Below are 14766 nucleotides of genomic sequence, written 5' to 3'. Positions count from 1 at the left end.
TAATTATGAAGCAGGTATTTTACTCTTCAGAAAAAATGCATTCTTAAAAATGATTCTGCAAATAAAGGACTAATATAAACATAATGTAAAAGATGTGACCTTGGAATACTTCATTAATATCTCTTGCATAACTGCCTTTGTATTTATAAATGTTTGAGCAATGGTTAAACACAATCATAATGATATGGGTCTAGAAACTTTAAAAATTAAAGCTCTACCATTACTTTCTATTTACATATATTGTGAATCTAAATGTGAATAAGAGTTTGCCTTGGTTTTATGGGTTTGGGTTGTCTGGTTTTTTTGACTGACCGACAGAAGATCACATCTACTCTTAGGCTGCCATTTTAACAGTTGTCAGTTCACTTGCAGGTTAAATTTAACAACAAAAAAACTTGTGGAAAAAGCCTTTACCAAGAATAAAGCACTGTGCTGCTTAGCTTTCAGTATTCTCAGGGTACAGGAACTGTAAAAATATCTCTGAATTTTCCAGTGAACATTTGCACTGCTCGTATCACTTAAGGTTTTTGGAAAAAGAAACCCTTGCAGTCTTTAAACTCATTATTGCATTCACTGCTTATGAAATGACCCCTGGTTCTCTAATGTACACACTTAGATACCAAAAGGAACATGACTTCAGTTCTAATTTGGGGAGTTTTTCACGTATCTCAAGAGAAGATTCATGAGCACATTCGTGAAGAAAATTGCTTTTTTCTCATCATAGCTTTAACATGCAAGTATAGATACGTCAAAGAAACAGCATGGCGAACATTAGAAGTGTTGGCATCTATCGTACACTTTGTACACATGCTGCGTGGTACAGCTTTGTACTCTTAGTTCTCTTTCTTATTCCTTGCACTCTCCATCTGGATGCTTTCAGATTAATTGTTGGAAAAGTCCTCTCTCTGGAGGACAGCCCCCACCACTGGGGGCCTGTTGCTGCTTCAGGTGTTCTGCACCTGCTTTTTCTCCTCCCCTCACATCATGAGTAACCCAGTCCTTTGGCAATGATTAATTTAAACAGCATAAAATCTCTTTTCCGCTAATGAAATACAATAAATAAATATAGTTATTCTTTCATTACCGTAGTCTCTGGCCATCTGAAAATATTTCACTCAGCTGACAGAAATTATGCAAAATCCCCATTTCCTTGAAGTAATAACGGGAAAGGTGTTCTTTAATAAAACGAAAAGGGATAGCTGCCAGATGCAGTTTTGGAGACTACCGTCTACTGGAAACATGAGCCATGGCCCTTGAATCCAGACTTCTGCTCTGAAGATGCAGACAACTGGGCTAGAGGAGAGTAGCATCGTCAACAAACAGCTCTGGGAAATTCAGAGCAACTCCTTTTCTCAACAAATACAAGCTTTACTGCTACTCAAAGACTGCTTGAACAACGGTAAAATCCAAAGATACTGGTCATTTATGAAGTTTTCCTATGAAATCTTACTCTGGTTCACTTAGGGTGGAGTGCAGCTCCAATGCCCTGAACACCTATGTGAAAACCCAATCAAAGCTTGCCATGGTGCCCCGGGGCCCACACATCCTGCTTTCCTCCCACTAAAATCACAGCAGGGGGGCAGGACTGGTGTGTGCCTGGCTCTCCTCAGGGCTCAGGGCATGCCACCAGGCCAGGGGGTGCACCACTTGTGCAGCCAGTGAACGTTTACCATTCCTGTCTGGAATAATAACCAATAGTACTAGCTGGGGGAGCGATCTTCCAAAATACCAGGCTTTGGCCAAACTCTGTTCCCGCTGAAGATATCGCAAATATTCCCATTGATTTCTGTGGCAAGAGTTGGGCAAGTGCCTTTTATTACTCCATCTTATATGAAGAGTTTGAAATATTTCTTGTCATGCAGTCAAACGGAATAATTGTATCATCATTTAAATTCGACTGGAAGGCATGGCTGAATTCTTTTCTGGCTCATTTAACCTTCCTAATGCCAGAACTCATATGAAGGTTTCTATAAAGCCCATATCGGGCTGTGTGAAACACAAACCTTTCCCATACAATAGATTTTTTCCAGGATATACACTGAAGCAGATGAATTTAAAATTTAGTTTCAGGGAGTAACCGTGCAGTTAAAATGTAACTGCTTAAAACCAGACAACAAGCAAGCACAATCAGGAAGAATTTGTGTTTCTGCTAATGTTTGGGGCTACGTTCTGTTGGGGATTTTCTAACTCTGCTTCCTTTCATGGAAAGGATTTAAAACCAGCGATTTCAAAATAAATTACAGATTACTTTTCATATGTTTTTCACTTACACCCTGATATGGATGCACTGGCAAAATGCTTGTGCACCATAATGGTTAAAGGTGTTTGACAAAAATATAATAATGTCTTTCATGCAAAAAAATAAAACTGAAGACCTATAAAGATGTTTGATATTGTTGTCCTCTAATGTTAAGCCTGACCACACTTCCTAAAAAGACGATGAAAGGATGTGGAGTAATTGAGATTTAATGGCATTTCTCCTTCAAAAAGCTTAAAGGTATGGTCTGTAACTGGGCTCTGCGCTGAGACAGCCACCAATTCTGTAAACTCTGCTCTCCCCAACATATGCAAACAGCTCAACAGAACTGAAAAACCTCATATTAACTGTCTTTTAAATAAAAACTGTTAAACCATACTCTCTTCAGTCTTAATTACCTTGAAATTACTTTGATGAGAACAAAGTAGCACATTTTTGTCTGGTGCTGAGATCACTTAAAATGGGACACTGAAAACAAAAACTGTGTATCCTGAGGGATATCATGGTATTTGACTATAATAAATACAATAACTTTTACTGTTTTTTATGCTATCACATAAGTAGTACTACTGCTAAATTTTAGTTACTTAATTTTCATTTGTTGCTATCTTAATTGTTACAGTGCTCAGATCTGTAAAGTTTTATCAAGGTGTGTAACACAAAACCACGTTCAATATATGACTTCAATAATTTCTTTGTTGTTTGAAAACTTCCAACTTACAGCAAAGCTGGCATTTTATGGCCTACAGAGCTATAAATCATTTTTAAAATCATGATGATATTACTCAAAACAGATGTGAAAACATATGTTTGCCACGGTTGTATAAACCGCTTACTTGTCATACTTAATAAATGTTGATACTTTTATTTTAACTACATTCCTTCTTAATAACTTTGAAAATCTTTTCCATGGTAAATATATTTTGCCTTAGTAAAAGTAATGGCAGGTTTTGAAAAACAAAGCTTGTTCTGTATACACATTACAAGTATATTTTTTGCTGAGCAACCCAGCACAGATTACACTCTTCAGTGACTGTCCACATCTGACTGTGAAAAACATTGTATTTGAGGTACACCAGAGCCAAAAATAATTATATGCAAGAGAATAATATTATTAGGAACAAAGAATCTATACATGAGTGAGACAAATCATTGAGGGATAGCAACACTTGTAGAGGGTGACAGAAAGGCCCAGCGCACACAGGCTGGGGGTTTTCAGAAGCAGAGTATTGACTCTGTCCTACTGGTGCAGTCCATCAATTATAGGGTACCTGCATCCTATAAAATAGAGATTCCTACAGGAACTGTAATACAGGCCTGTCACATTGCCAAATGCAAAATCAGCTTAGAATTGTTGGATATACAATGCTGTAGGTGCCTTTAAAACATCAGCATTTGTCCAATTGCAACATCAGCAATTGTCCAATAATGTCATCAAAAGGTTTTGGTTTTGGAGCCATGAGGTTACTTGAAAATTACGTTTTTATTTTACAAAAATAAATACTTTCTCATTCTTTTATTTTCAGAGAAAAACTTGACCTGCGCAGACCAAGTAGAAAACCAGAAACATTCTATCTTTGAAACGATAATTTAAAATGTCTTATTATTTTAAAACACTTTTGTCTGATGTAGGCGAATCTCTGAACACTAACCTCTTCCTAAAAAAATCCTGTAAGTGCATGCAGAAGTAACACATGTATAAAGACATATTTCCCAATATATATTCAATTGAAGAAAGATAATACTATGCAAAAATGGTGACCAGGAAATGAATAAACATATACAACTTTAATCTTAAGGTGAATTATGGTACACAAAATGTTAGCATCAGATCTTTGTGATTTTGTACATGTTCCAAGGAATGTTCAATTTTCACAGGAGCCTGGGTATTGGGTTCACAGGTGGTAGGGTTTAAATTATTTTTACGCTTTTTGGGATTTCTGAATTGTCTGTTCTGATCCTTAAACTGTACCTTCCTTTATCTGACCTCAGTGACAGGACTGCTACTACCAATAACTACATGATTTGCATCTTTGAACCCCACAGGATATTGATTTGTTTCTCTGAAAAATTACTAAACATGTGGCAAGAAACCATGCACAGTTCAACAAAATTAAAATCAACTACACTTTCAGATTTAGATTAAATATTCACCTATGTAATTACTACAGAAATGTAATTTTTTAATCTTAGGAATGAAGATATGGTTGATAACTGTTTGGCCTCTGGTGTTGGCCCATAAATGCCAACAAGAGTCAAGAGGGAAGGATTTAAGCATGATGATCCAGACAGAAAATTATCTCAGAATTGCACAAAAGGGCTCTTTTGGGGTTCATGAGGAAAGTGCTTAAATGCCTAGAGAAACCAGTGAATAGAAAATAGCTTCTGCTTTCAGGAGGAGAGAGAGTCAAGTATGAAAGTATAAAATACAGGAAAGAAGTTTCAGGCTCTTCCTACCCATAACCAGATCAGTCAAAGATATCTAAGGAATTGAGCTGATCATACAAAATCATGAATCTGCTCAAATAATTTTTTACAACTCAGGAACCACAGGGTACATGGAGCCTCCAAATTCTCTTGAATAGCTCATAAAACTGTCTATACCTGCCTTTTTAGTTTTCTCAGAAAACACATTAAAATACAGAGAATGCAATCATTTACTCAGGCCTAAGGCATATGAGTTTGATTTTTTACATATAAGCTAAAACCACCTCAATCAAAATATAAATCAGTGTTTTATCTATGATAAAATGTTCATATTTACAGTAGACTTATAAGTACATGTAGCTTAAGTTGTCTCCTCTTTTTGTCACCTCCTTCTCTTTCTTTTTCTTCATATCTTTTTCACTCTGAAACCTTAATATCTCCCTCAGTACGCCTTTGCAGTATTTTTCCACTATTTACTTACCTTCAGCTTTCTTTTATTTCTTTAACTATATCCTGTCTTCTTTTTTTTGCAGGCACTCAAGTTGTATGGTGTTTTCTGTACGTACTGCCAGAATAAACCTCTCGCCTATTACTGTGACTTTCTTTTTTTGTTATATTTGCAAGGAAACAAAATGGCTGCTTCTTCCTCGACGTGCAGCCACAGGTGCCCCATGCTTTTTGTCACTGCTCACCTGCTACACTAAACCAATGTATTCACTTTCTCCAGTACTCAACAATCACTGCAGGGAGAACCCAGCAGAAGAGGCGCTTCCCTGCCTACAGGGCAATCACTAAAGGCCAAACATCACTTCCTCCCTTGCTGCCTCTCGCTTATGAGGTCATGTAATACTATTAGACAGAAAAAATGGCTTATTTCCCTCACCTACATACCAGCATTAGAGTAGTCTGCACACATATTCCCTGGAGGCAAAGAAACAATACCATGTGACTAATCAAATATTTGCTAGGAACTTCATAAATAATTGAGTCAAAAGACCAGCAAAATATTAGCCCCATACTATATAAACAGAGAGAAGCAAAGATCTGATTGTTTACACTTCCTAAGAAGAATGCCACATAAATTCACTGGATACATTATTCGTTGCAATTAGGCACTTAATTCTCTTAAATTTATAATATTACGCCATTGCATATGCAGAATAACAGAAAAAGGAATTAAAACTCATAATAAGTGTAATTAAATGCCTGAGATGGAAAACAGGCTGTAATTCTACCTTTATCCTTTTGTATCTTTTTTAGGCTGGTCCCAGTTTCTTGATCAATGAGTTCTCCTTCCCTGCTGTTGGTCAGCATAGCTAAAAAAAAAAAAAAAAAAATCAGAGTGCACAGCTATATAACACTGTCAAGTAAAAAAAAGTCAGAAGAGAGGAAAATATTAAATTATATTTCCTCTTTGTCAATATTTTGGTATTTTAACATTTATTGATACTATGTAAGTCCTAAAGCAACTGACCATTTTTATTGTCCATAATCAACCATTTCACTGTCTCAGTTCAGCACTTAGAGCCAAGTAAAATATGCAGCAAAAGCAAATTTGCTTAAGTTGATTAAACAAAGATACCAAGATAGAACCCAAATTACTATTGAGATGAATGTGATTTTTCATGAAATGTTCAAATTATCTAATTAGAAAAGCACTTCACAGAAATCATTTTGGGGAAAAAAAACATTTAAAGATTTCAGTATTAGCAGCAAGCTTAATAAAAAATACAGATAGACATATAAGCACAAATTGAGAGATGACAGCGGAAAAACAATACGTTGCAGTGTTGAAATAAATTCTTGACGTAACATCTGCAAGATCAGTGAAAGGTGTTAAGTTTATGATTTCAGGATGCCTATTTTCTTTGTTCTTATTTGATTAAAACATTTCCTTCTCTGCAATTAACCAAGTACAGAATTTGAAGTTATTCCAATGAGGATACTTGTTAAAACCTTCATCATCCTATTTTAGGGGAAGTGGTTTTGGGGTGGGTTTTTTTGTATTGCAAAAGTAAAACATATATATATATATATACACAAAGTATATATACATATCTTTACAACAGTAAACATTAGACTGCAACACAGAGAAATGGTTAGTTCAACATAAATAAAACTTAGTTTTCTTTAAAAAGCTTTCAGCACCATTTCTGGAGCCCAGAAGCTTGCAGTGTGTGCTACTACTATTAATAAAACAAGTTACAGTAGCTTTCCAAAGCTACAGTGAGGACAAAAGTCCCTGTTTCACTGTTGCTATAGGAAGTTATATTTCTTGTCCTGTATATTTCTAGCCCTACTTTACATATGAAAAAGCTGAGGGGAGTCTACTTTCTAGTCTTTGCCCTGTGTGTGCATGTGTTTAGGCAAAGGAGTTCAGGTTCCATTGACGAGTTTGTGTAGAGCCAACTGTGCTATGCAGTGCCACGGTGCTGCTGCATGGACCAGGGTCCAAACTGCAACATCCCAACAAGCAGCTGAGTAGTTATTTGATGGGAGTGAAGTCTACACTGACTTACATGGACTGCACTGTTTTTGTAGTTTAAATGTAGCTCAGCAATGCTTGCATAGGCTCCAGTCACTGTGAAGACAACAGTGTTGACATACACTGACGTGAAGAGATGTTAATTGACTTGCCCTAGATCCCTCTTGGAAGCACCAAGAATAGGATCTAAACTTCCTCTAGACTGAATTAGCATTTTAAACACAAGATCAATAATGCACAGGCTGTGAAAGCTGTGGTGGAGAGACCAAAAAAATCAAAAAGCCCTCAGCCTCGTGCTGATGAGGGAATGTGTGGGCATGAAGAGGTTTTTGGAATGGAAAAGGCATCATATAATATGTGACTTTTCTGATATACATAAAAAGAAAATATATCTTGCTATTTTTCAATTTTAGGTGCTTTCAGAGACACTTTCTTACTCCAACATGCAAGAGAAGTTGGTCATACCAGAGAAGGGGTGATACCTTCTGTGCATGGATGGATACTGGCACAGAATGAATCTCAGGGGCCGGGGTCTGCATAGTGACGAACCTAATACAAAAAACTATACTGATGAACTTTCTGGGGTTTTTTTTAGCAAGTGAGCGCTTTCCTGTGCTTCCCAGAAATGAAATATTTGCCTCAACAAACTTCTAAAATACTTGAGGTCAGTAACTGAAAAGGGGTGTGAGGCTGCAGAGCACTAACCAATTCTGTCTGGTGTGTTGTCCAACTGGGATGGGGAGCTGGACACGCTGCTGCTCTGATGGGAGGAAGCGTGGCTCCCAGGCCGCTGACTGTCTTCTAGAGATGGAGCTGGAGAAGGGCTGTCTTGAATCCTTTCCTTGAAACAGAAATAAAACAAAGTCTGTGCAATGTGATTCATGGACTCCACTGAAGTTCAATGAAAAAATGAAATTGTCTATAAAGCAATAGCAAATGGTCTTTCTGAGATAACTAGTGAACAGAATTCACATTAAAAGAGCAGTATAGTCTTCTATAGCCAAAAAGAGTATAGCCTTCTACATGCAATGTATCGGACACACTTTTTCATCCTTTGTATCATGACATAGTTTGCCACTATTTTTTTTTATTTTTTTCCTGGTAACTTTTTATTTTCCGCCTTTTTCACACATGGGAACATAAAGAATATTCTTTCATGTTGTTTTCACAAACTACTTTTGATCTACAGGTAGTAAAATTGACATGTATGAGTCACATTTCAAATAAACAATTCAGATTTGGGCTAAACAGTCACTAAATGCAGTCAGATTTGTAAACTCACTAGAATCTGTATCTGAATAAACTACACCAATATACTCTCGGGATAGTGCCCAGACAAATTTTAAAAGCTGTAGCACCGGTAAGAACTTCACTTTTGCATGAAAAGCACCACTAGCTAACAAAAATAAGAATGCACTTGAAAACTCTTATGTGTACATTTGCACACAAAACTTTTATATTAACCTCTAATTTAAATATACATAGACTTTAGGTATGGACAAAAAAGGATAAGAAATTATAAACATTTAGCAAAATGAAATTCTGCAGATTGCCTGAAGATGCCATGGAGTTTTCATCAGTAAAAATCTTTAGGAACAGGTTAGACAAGCATGGCGTAAGTAATAACTCATCCTGTCTTGAGGAAGGGTAGAGATTACTTGACCACTTGAGATCCCTTCCAACCCAGTGATTCCACATGTATAATTTTTCTGAATTAATTCACAATTCCAGTATCCTTCATTCCTGTTTCCAGGACCTACAAGAAATTAGAATCTTCTAAAAGGGAAAGATCATGGCCAGAGGTACTCTAGATATTCTCATCTTAAATATCCCTTCTATGTTTCAAATCCTCTATTACAAGTCCCAACGGAGAGACACTAACAAGGAGATGCTTGAATTTACAGAATTCCAGAAACTGCATCTTTGGACTTGTCCTCATCCCTGGCAATCAACTGTTCCCTGTGGAAACTTAGAACTCAAATATTACTTTCTTTTTTAAAAAAGGGAGATCCTCTTGCCCCCACCTCATTAAAAATCACAATTACAGTGTAATCTGGGGAAGTTGTCTCAAGGGAACTTTGCAATTTTTCTACCTGTTCTCAAAGATTTTTCCTTAGGAGTATGCAATCTGGCTACTTGGTGGTAATTTACCACGTGCTTTTGAAAATAAACTCAATAGCATGTGAACTTTTCATGCAGTTTTTCCTAGACAAAATTCTAAATCAATAATACAGCTTTAGGAAAAGAATGGTAGATTCTAATAGTTTTTCCTTTATAAATAGCTAGCATCATAGCTTCTGTTCATAACCTATTGAGGCTATTCATTAATAACACTGGCAATAATATCGACATTTAACAAACACTCTGTTATCCATTAAAACCATGTCTCTAAACCACACTCATCTTCGTATTTACAGATAAATTTGAGAATGATGCAAAGGGAATGTGAGATTGGATCCCTGTAATAGCAAGGGGTGGCATTTGCCTATTCCAGTCACAGCAGCTGAAAACGTAGCATTGAATGTGTTTTTAATAGGATAGTTATTGTACATTAAATAACAACTGAGCCTCAAAATCATGTAACAGATGTGTATTTATTACATAGCTGTTAATCCTCAATGGATCTGTTTTCACTAATTTTCTGTTATTCAATGAACATACATTTAATGAACATACAATAACTAATAAATCTTAAAAGGAGACTTTTAATTGCAGTATGTTTGAATGCTAATTAAAAATCTTTATTAAGTTTTAACATATATGAATCTATTATGTTGAGTCACAAGTTGTTAAAATTTTGAAAACTGAATGGGTTTAAAAAAAAAAAAAAAAATTCAAATTCGGGGTGTGGGGGGGGAAGTCAAAGTCACTGACTTAAAGTCTCCTGTGTTTTCTTCTTCTCTGTCTCCAAAAGAGTGGTTTTGGAGGTTGCTGAGATGAGAAGAAAAGTCATGACTTACTCTGTGGATGGGCTGCTTATTAAGTTATTTTTAAAAGGCATATTCTTACCCCAAGAAGTATTCTTCTAAATAAATGATGAATCATATACGTGCAATTCTGAGCTTATAAATACTATGTGTCTTCTACCTTTGTGTAAACAATAACTTCCAAATAAATATGTTACTGCTAACAGGCTACAACTCTGACTGCAATTTTATTTGACTGGATTTCACTTTTAATAGTCCTCTTTGGCACTATTTCCTCTCTTTTACCACAAAGAGTACTCAATTTATAATTAAGATATCATTTTGAAGTGATTACTTTTACAGAACAGTACATAGTTTAAGTAAATTTGATTGTCTATTGCAACCATGAAAATGAATAGCCAAGGAGAGGACATGCCAAATGTTCTGCAAAAAAACCTATGAACAAATATGACTACGAATTAACACTTAAATATCACATAAACAGCCATATATACCATCTTAAATGGGAGTTATTTGAGTAATTCAAAAACTGATGATTTGGAAAAGCAAAGCATTTGAGCTTCTCCTGGTAACTGCATTTCCCATTGTCTTGTGGTATAAAATAATCTCTGCGTCAAGTAACTTGCTTTCAAACTCAGGGTCTTGGTTTGAAATGTTCAGGCAGAAATAAAAGTGTCAAATAATAATGTCATTCTTAATCACACAGTGAATCACTTTCTAAGAGAATTAGTTCATTATGTCATCTAATGTCTTACCAGTTACAAAAATTTACATATACAGGGAAGATACAGTTTTCCCTATAAGCAACAAAGGAGCTGAAATTTTCTCTGTATCGGATGTACTACAAATGAGGATAGAGCATCATGATGTAAGACTGCATATGGATCAAGAAATTGCCTATTTCTAAAAGTTTGTGTGGAAACGTAATGCTGAATTTCCCCTACTATAATGAATAACGCTATGAACAGCCTCTTTTTTTTGCAAGTAAACAGATCCATTTTTCAGTCCTGTAATCAGTATGCATCTATTTAGCTACTTAACAGCAATGTGCTCTGGTTCATTAGGTAGCTACTGTTGTGTCTCAGCCTAGTTAAAATTTCACAGCAAGTTAATCTATTTTATTACAAATGAGAACACAAGTGATAATGTCCTCACCATTTTCCAAACACAGGGTTAACAGTATTTGTAACAAATCAATGAGGGCATTTAAATAGGAAAATTGCAAATCTAAAACCTTAACAATTTTTTTACACATTGATGACTTAATTTTATTTGTCATCTATGTATTTTACAACCTTGTTACTTATTTTATATTTTATACTTTTTCCTCTTGAAAACAGCTCAGTTCCCACCAGCACACTGTTGTGCAGTCTGGTTCTACTGTAGGTACACTCACAGTAATACAGAGGTTTTTCTAAATAAAGTCATTTGTATTTCTTCCTATTTCATAAATTTGCAAGATTAATATTCCAGGCTATAATGTAATTCATTATATGTATAAAATTTACAGACTGTGAGAATTTTATGAAAAATGAAAACATTTCTCAAGATCTCACCTATTTATCTAACTGTAGTACCTACTTTATCTTATCTTTTCTCTTCCCTTTACAGAGCTGTAACATAAATTCTCAAAAAAGACTTTTGCAGTATTTAATCCTTTTGAAGGGTTATATATTTCTGTCTTGCTACAGATCAGTGTCTTGCTTTGGCTCAGAAAATGTAGCTACAAAGCTTGACATTGTTAATTTTAGTTGTGATTTAGGTTAAGGGCACTGAAGTCATCAGCTCATCCAATTTCCAGATACATCCTTGATTTCACCTTAACATCCCTTTTCTATCCCCTGTGAGGTAGTATTCCACACAAATACTACGAAACACTACATAACAGTTACATCTATACTAGTTTTATTTGAAATATATATGAACAGCTTACCTATTTTTGACATAATCATCTTGACCTTAATTCCTTACCTCTGATTTTTTTATAGTATTGATCTTCATTTTGTGTCAAGAGTTTAGAGAAATGATGCTGCTGGATTTTCCTTTATTTTTCTTTATTCTTAGGTCTAATCTAGCTGTAATTACTCTTCCAAATGTTAATCTATTAATGAGTTCCTAGAGGATTTAATGGCATTTCACTGCTGACAAGCTGGTTTTGGAAGTTTGTCTGAGTCCTGGATATTTTATTCAGACATTTATCTTGATATTTCATATTTAATTGAGGTGCTGCTTCTGTACTCTACAGAGCTCTGCAGTGGCAGGAGAGCTGGAATTCAACAGACCTCACTAATGAAATGGAGAGGAAGGAAGAATGAGGATTCTAATGTCTTTAGGTCTAAACTGGAGTTTTCAACTATTGTAAGAAAGATTCAGAGCTGATGACGACGTTGGAAAAATGGAGAGTTCATAGGCTATGGCAGAATAAATTTTCCAACATGAATTTGGATACTAGTTCCCCACTGGAATGTTTATTGTGCCACACCTTGATCTCCCAGTGCTTGCCAAATCACCATTCAGATTCTCAAAATGGACTGCACAGTTAAAAACATCTAGAAACCAGTCTCATTTCTCTGGATGGGCCTTTGAAGGCAGGAGCAGTCAGGCAGTAGACTGGCTGAAGAATTCTTCCTCTCTTACCCAAAACTACCACAATTTCATTCCTGCGATATTGCTGCTCCTATCTCCCTGGCTGAATTCCATCCTCAATAAGAGAGAAAAATAAGAAAAGTTAACACAATTTCAGTTAGCAAAGAACTGAATTGCTAACATTTTATATTTTTTAAGTTAATACTAACACACATATTTCTTTCCAATTGACCTTAGTTGATACTAACACTATTTGAATTCTAATAACAAGTACATTTTTAATGGTGTTCTGAAGTTTACAGTCCTTAACTAATGCATAATTGAGAAAAGCAATACATAATTAGCATTTAGGTTTTTCAAAGAAAAAGAATAATCCTGACACAGTAAGCAGGAGCTGTGCTAAATCTGAAATTATGCCGGTCAGTGGTTGACAAGAAATATGATGGTTATGATTTCTGGGCAAAAGAACAGTGGTTAGGTTTATATTTTGAATCATCTCAGTCTGGGAATGGGTACATGCAAAGACTATGGGTGACTTGTTGGTCTTCTAAGCTACTTAAAATATCTCCAGTTGCTGTAAGAACTGGAGATGAACAAGGTAAACATCTGGTCTAAAAACTAAGATAGGATCTGTATGTCTGAAAGACAGCTGGATCCCATTCATCTTTTGCAGTGTATTGGAAGTCATTCACTTAAAATATGTGCTTCACCATTTGAAATGCAATTTTTTTCACTGTGTACATATAGTTATTTCAGTTGTAGTCAACTGGCAATTATTTTCCCACCAAATTTAAGAAATCATAAAAACTCTTACATTTACTGATTTTTAATACCAGATGTTCACATGCTAATTCCATTACCTTGTGACTACTTCCTATCAATTCATTAATTGCCAGCTGCTCAGCCAAACAGAAAACCGCAGCTAATCAGATGGTATTGGTAAACAGCCAAACAAGAGCTCCCTTCTTCACCATTTCTTAAATTAGCAGTCACTGAAAACTATGGCAACCTTCACTCGTATATTAAGATTTTACCTTTACAGTTTACTTTGAATCTGAAAGTATAATATTGATTAAATTGGAAAGGATCTTGCAGCGGAAACTTTCTACTCATACCACTCCAATGAATTGTTTCACCCAGTGCTATTTCTGAATGAAAGAAATGCATTCCCAGGACTAATGATGATAATGCTATACGTAATCTACATTATAGCTACATTAGTTACTAAGCACAAATGCAAATGACTAAGCCAATACTAAAGAGATCTGAGCCAGAACTAAAAGCTAGTATGTGCTTGGCCTAACAATATTCCCTTGCAAGCTTTGCAAAAAAAGAGATGTACTTGCTTCTTACTGTATTTTTTTTCCACTTGCAAGTTTAAAATAAGTATTCAGTGCTTATTCTTTAACCTAGCAACTAGGTGTCTTGGTGTTAACAAGCATGGCATTGCAAGGAGAGGGATATGCTTCCCTTCAAAGGAGGAGAGATGAGAAGGGTATTTAACTCAAGTTGTGGGCATCTGAACATCTCCCAACATAGTAGTTTCTCTGTGTCAGTGAATAAAGAGACACAAAACTGCACGCTCACTTCTTCTTCGCTACAGATACAGCCACAAAAATTAGCCTTATAAGGAGGAAACTTAAACTACTCTGTCTCACATGTCACCCCCCTAACATATTCTAGTACCCATAAGATGCCAGCAATGAACACATGCTATAAAACGGGACAGAATAAATCTAATAATGAAAAAAATAACATAAATTTTACAGAAGTTTTATTTTATAAACGTTGTATTATTCTGAAAGCAATTCAGAATGAATCAAATACACAGAGAGATATGAAATTAAATACGTTATAAATTCTGTAACAAGAAATTTTATTATACTGAGAAGAATTGTTTCAGAGTTTTCTGAGATGGCCACATTTTTCTGGCTGTCAGGTAAATATTATGAATGTGAGTTGTACAGCACACAGAAAATAGCACCTCTCAGCAATAATTACAGAGACCATCTGTATTCTCTTTAGGGAATTTAAAATCATGTCGTATACATCCTTTACAAATGCTTTAACAATCCCACAAAATC

At 35.5% G+C, this 14766-nt stretch overlaps 1 protein-coding gene across 1 annotated transcript in view; it reads right to left on the bottom strand.

Annotated features, from left to right (window-relative positions):
• Positions 1 to 14766, bottom strand: part of DACH2 (dachshund family transcription factor 2) — a 306794-nt gene that overhangs the window by 48775 nt on the left and 243253 nt on the right. The window contains exons 6-7 of the mRNA XM_074147347.1: positions 7875 to 8010; positions 5920 to 6000 (exon numbers count right to left, since the gene is read on the bottom strand). Of these exons, the coding sequence (XP_074003448.1) occupies positions 5920 to 6000; positions 7875 to 8010 (217 nt within the window). The remainder of the gene's footprint in view (positions 1 to 5919; positions 6001 to 7874; positions 8011 to 14766) is intronic.

The sequence above is a fragment of the Numenius arquata genome, chromosome 5 (assembly GCF_964106895.1).
Source record: "Numenius arquata chromosome 5, bNumArq3.hap1.1, whole genome shotgun sequence".
Classification (NCBI taxonomy): domain Eukaryota; kingdom Metazoa; phylum Chordata; class Aves; order Charadriiformes; family Scolopacidae; genus Numenius; species Numenius arquata.
This window is presented reverse-complemented; position numbering and strand designations above follow the sequence as displayed.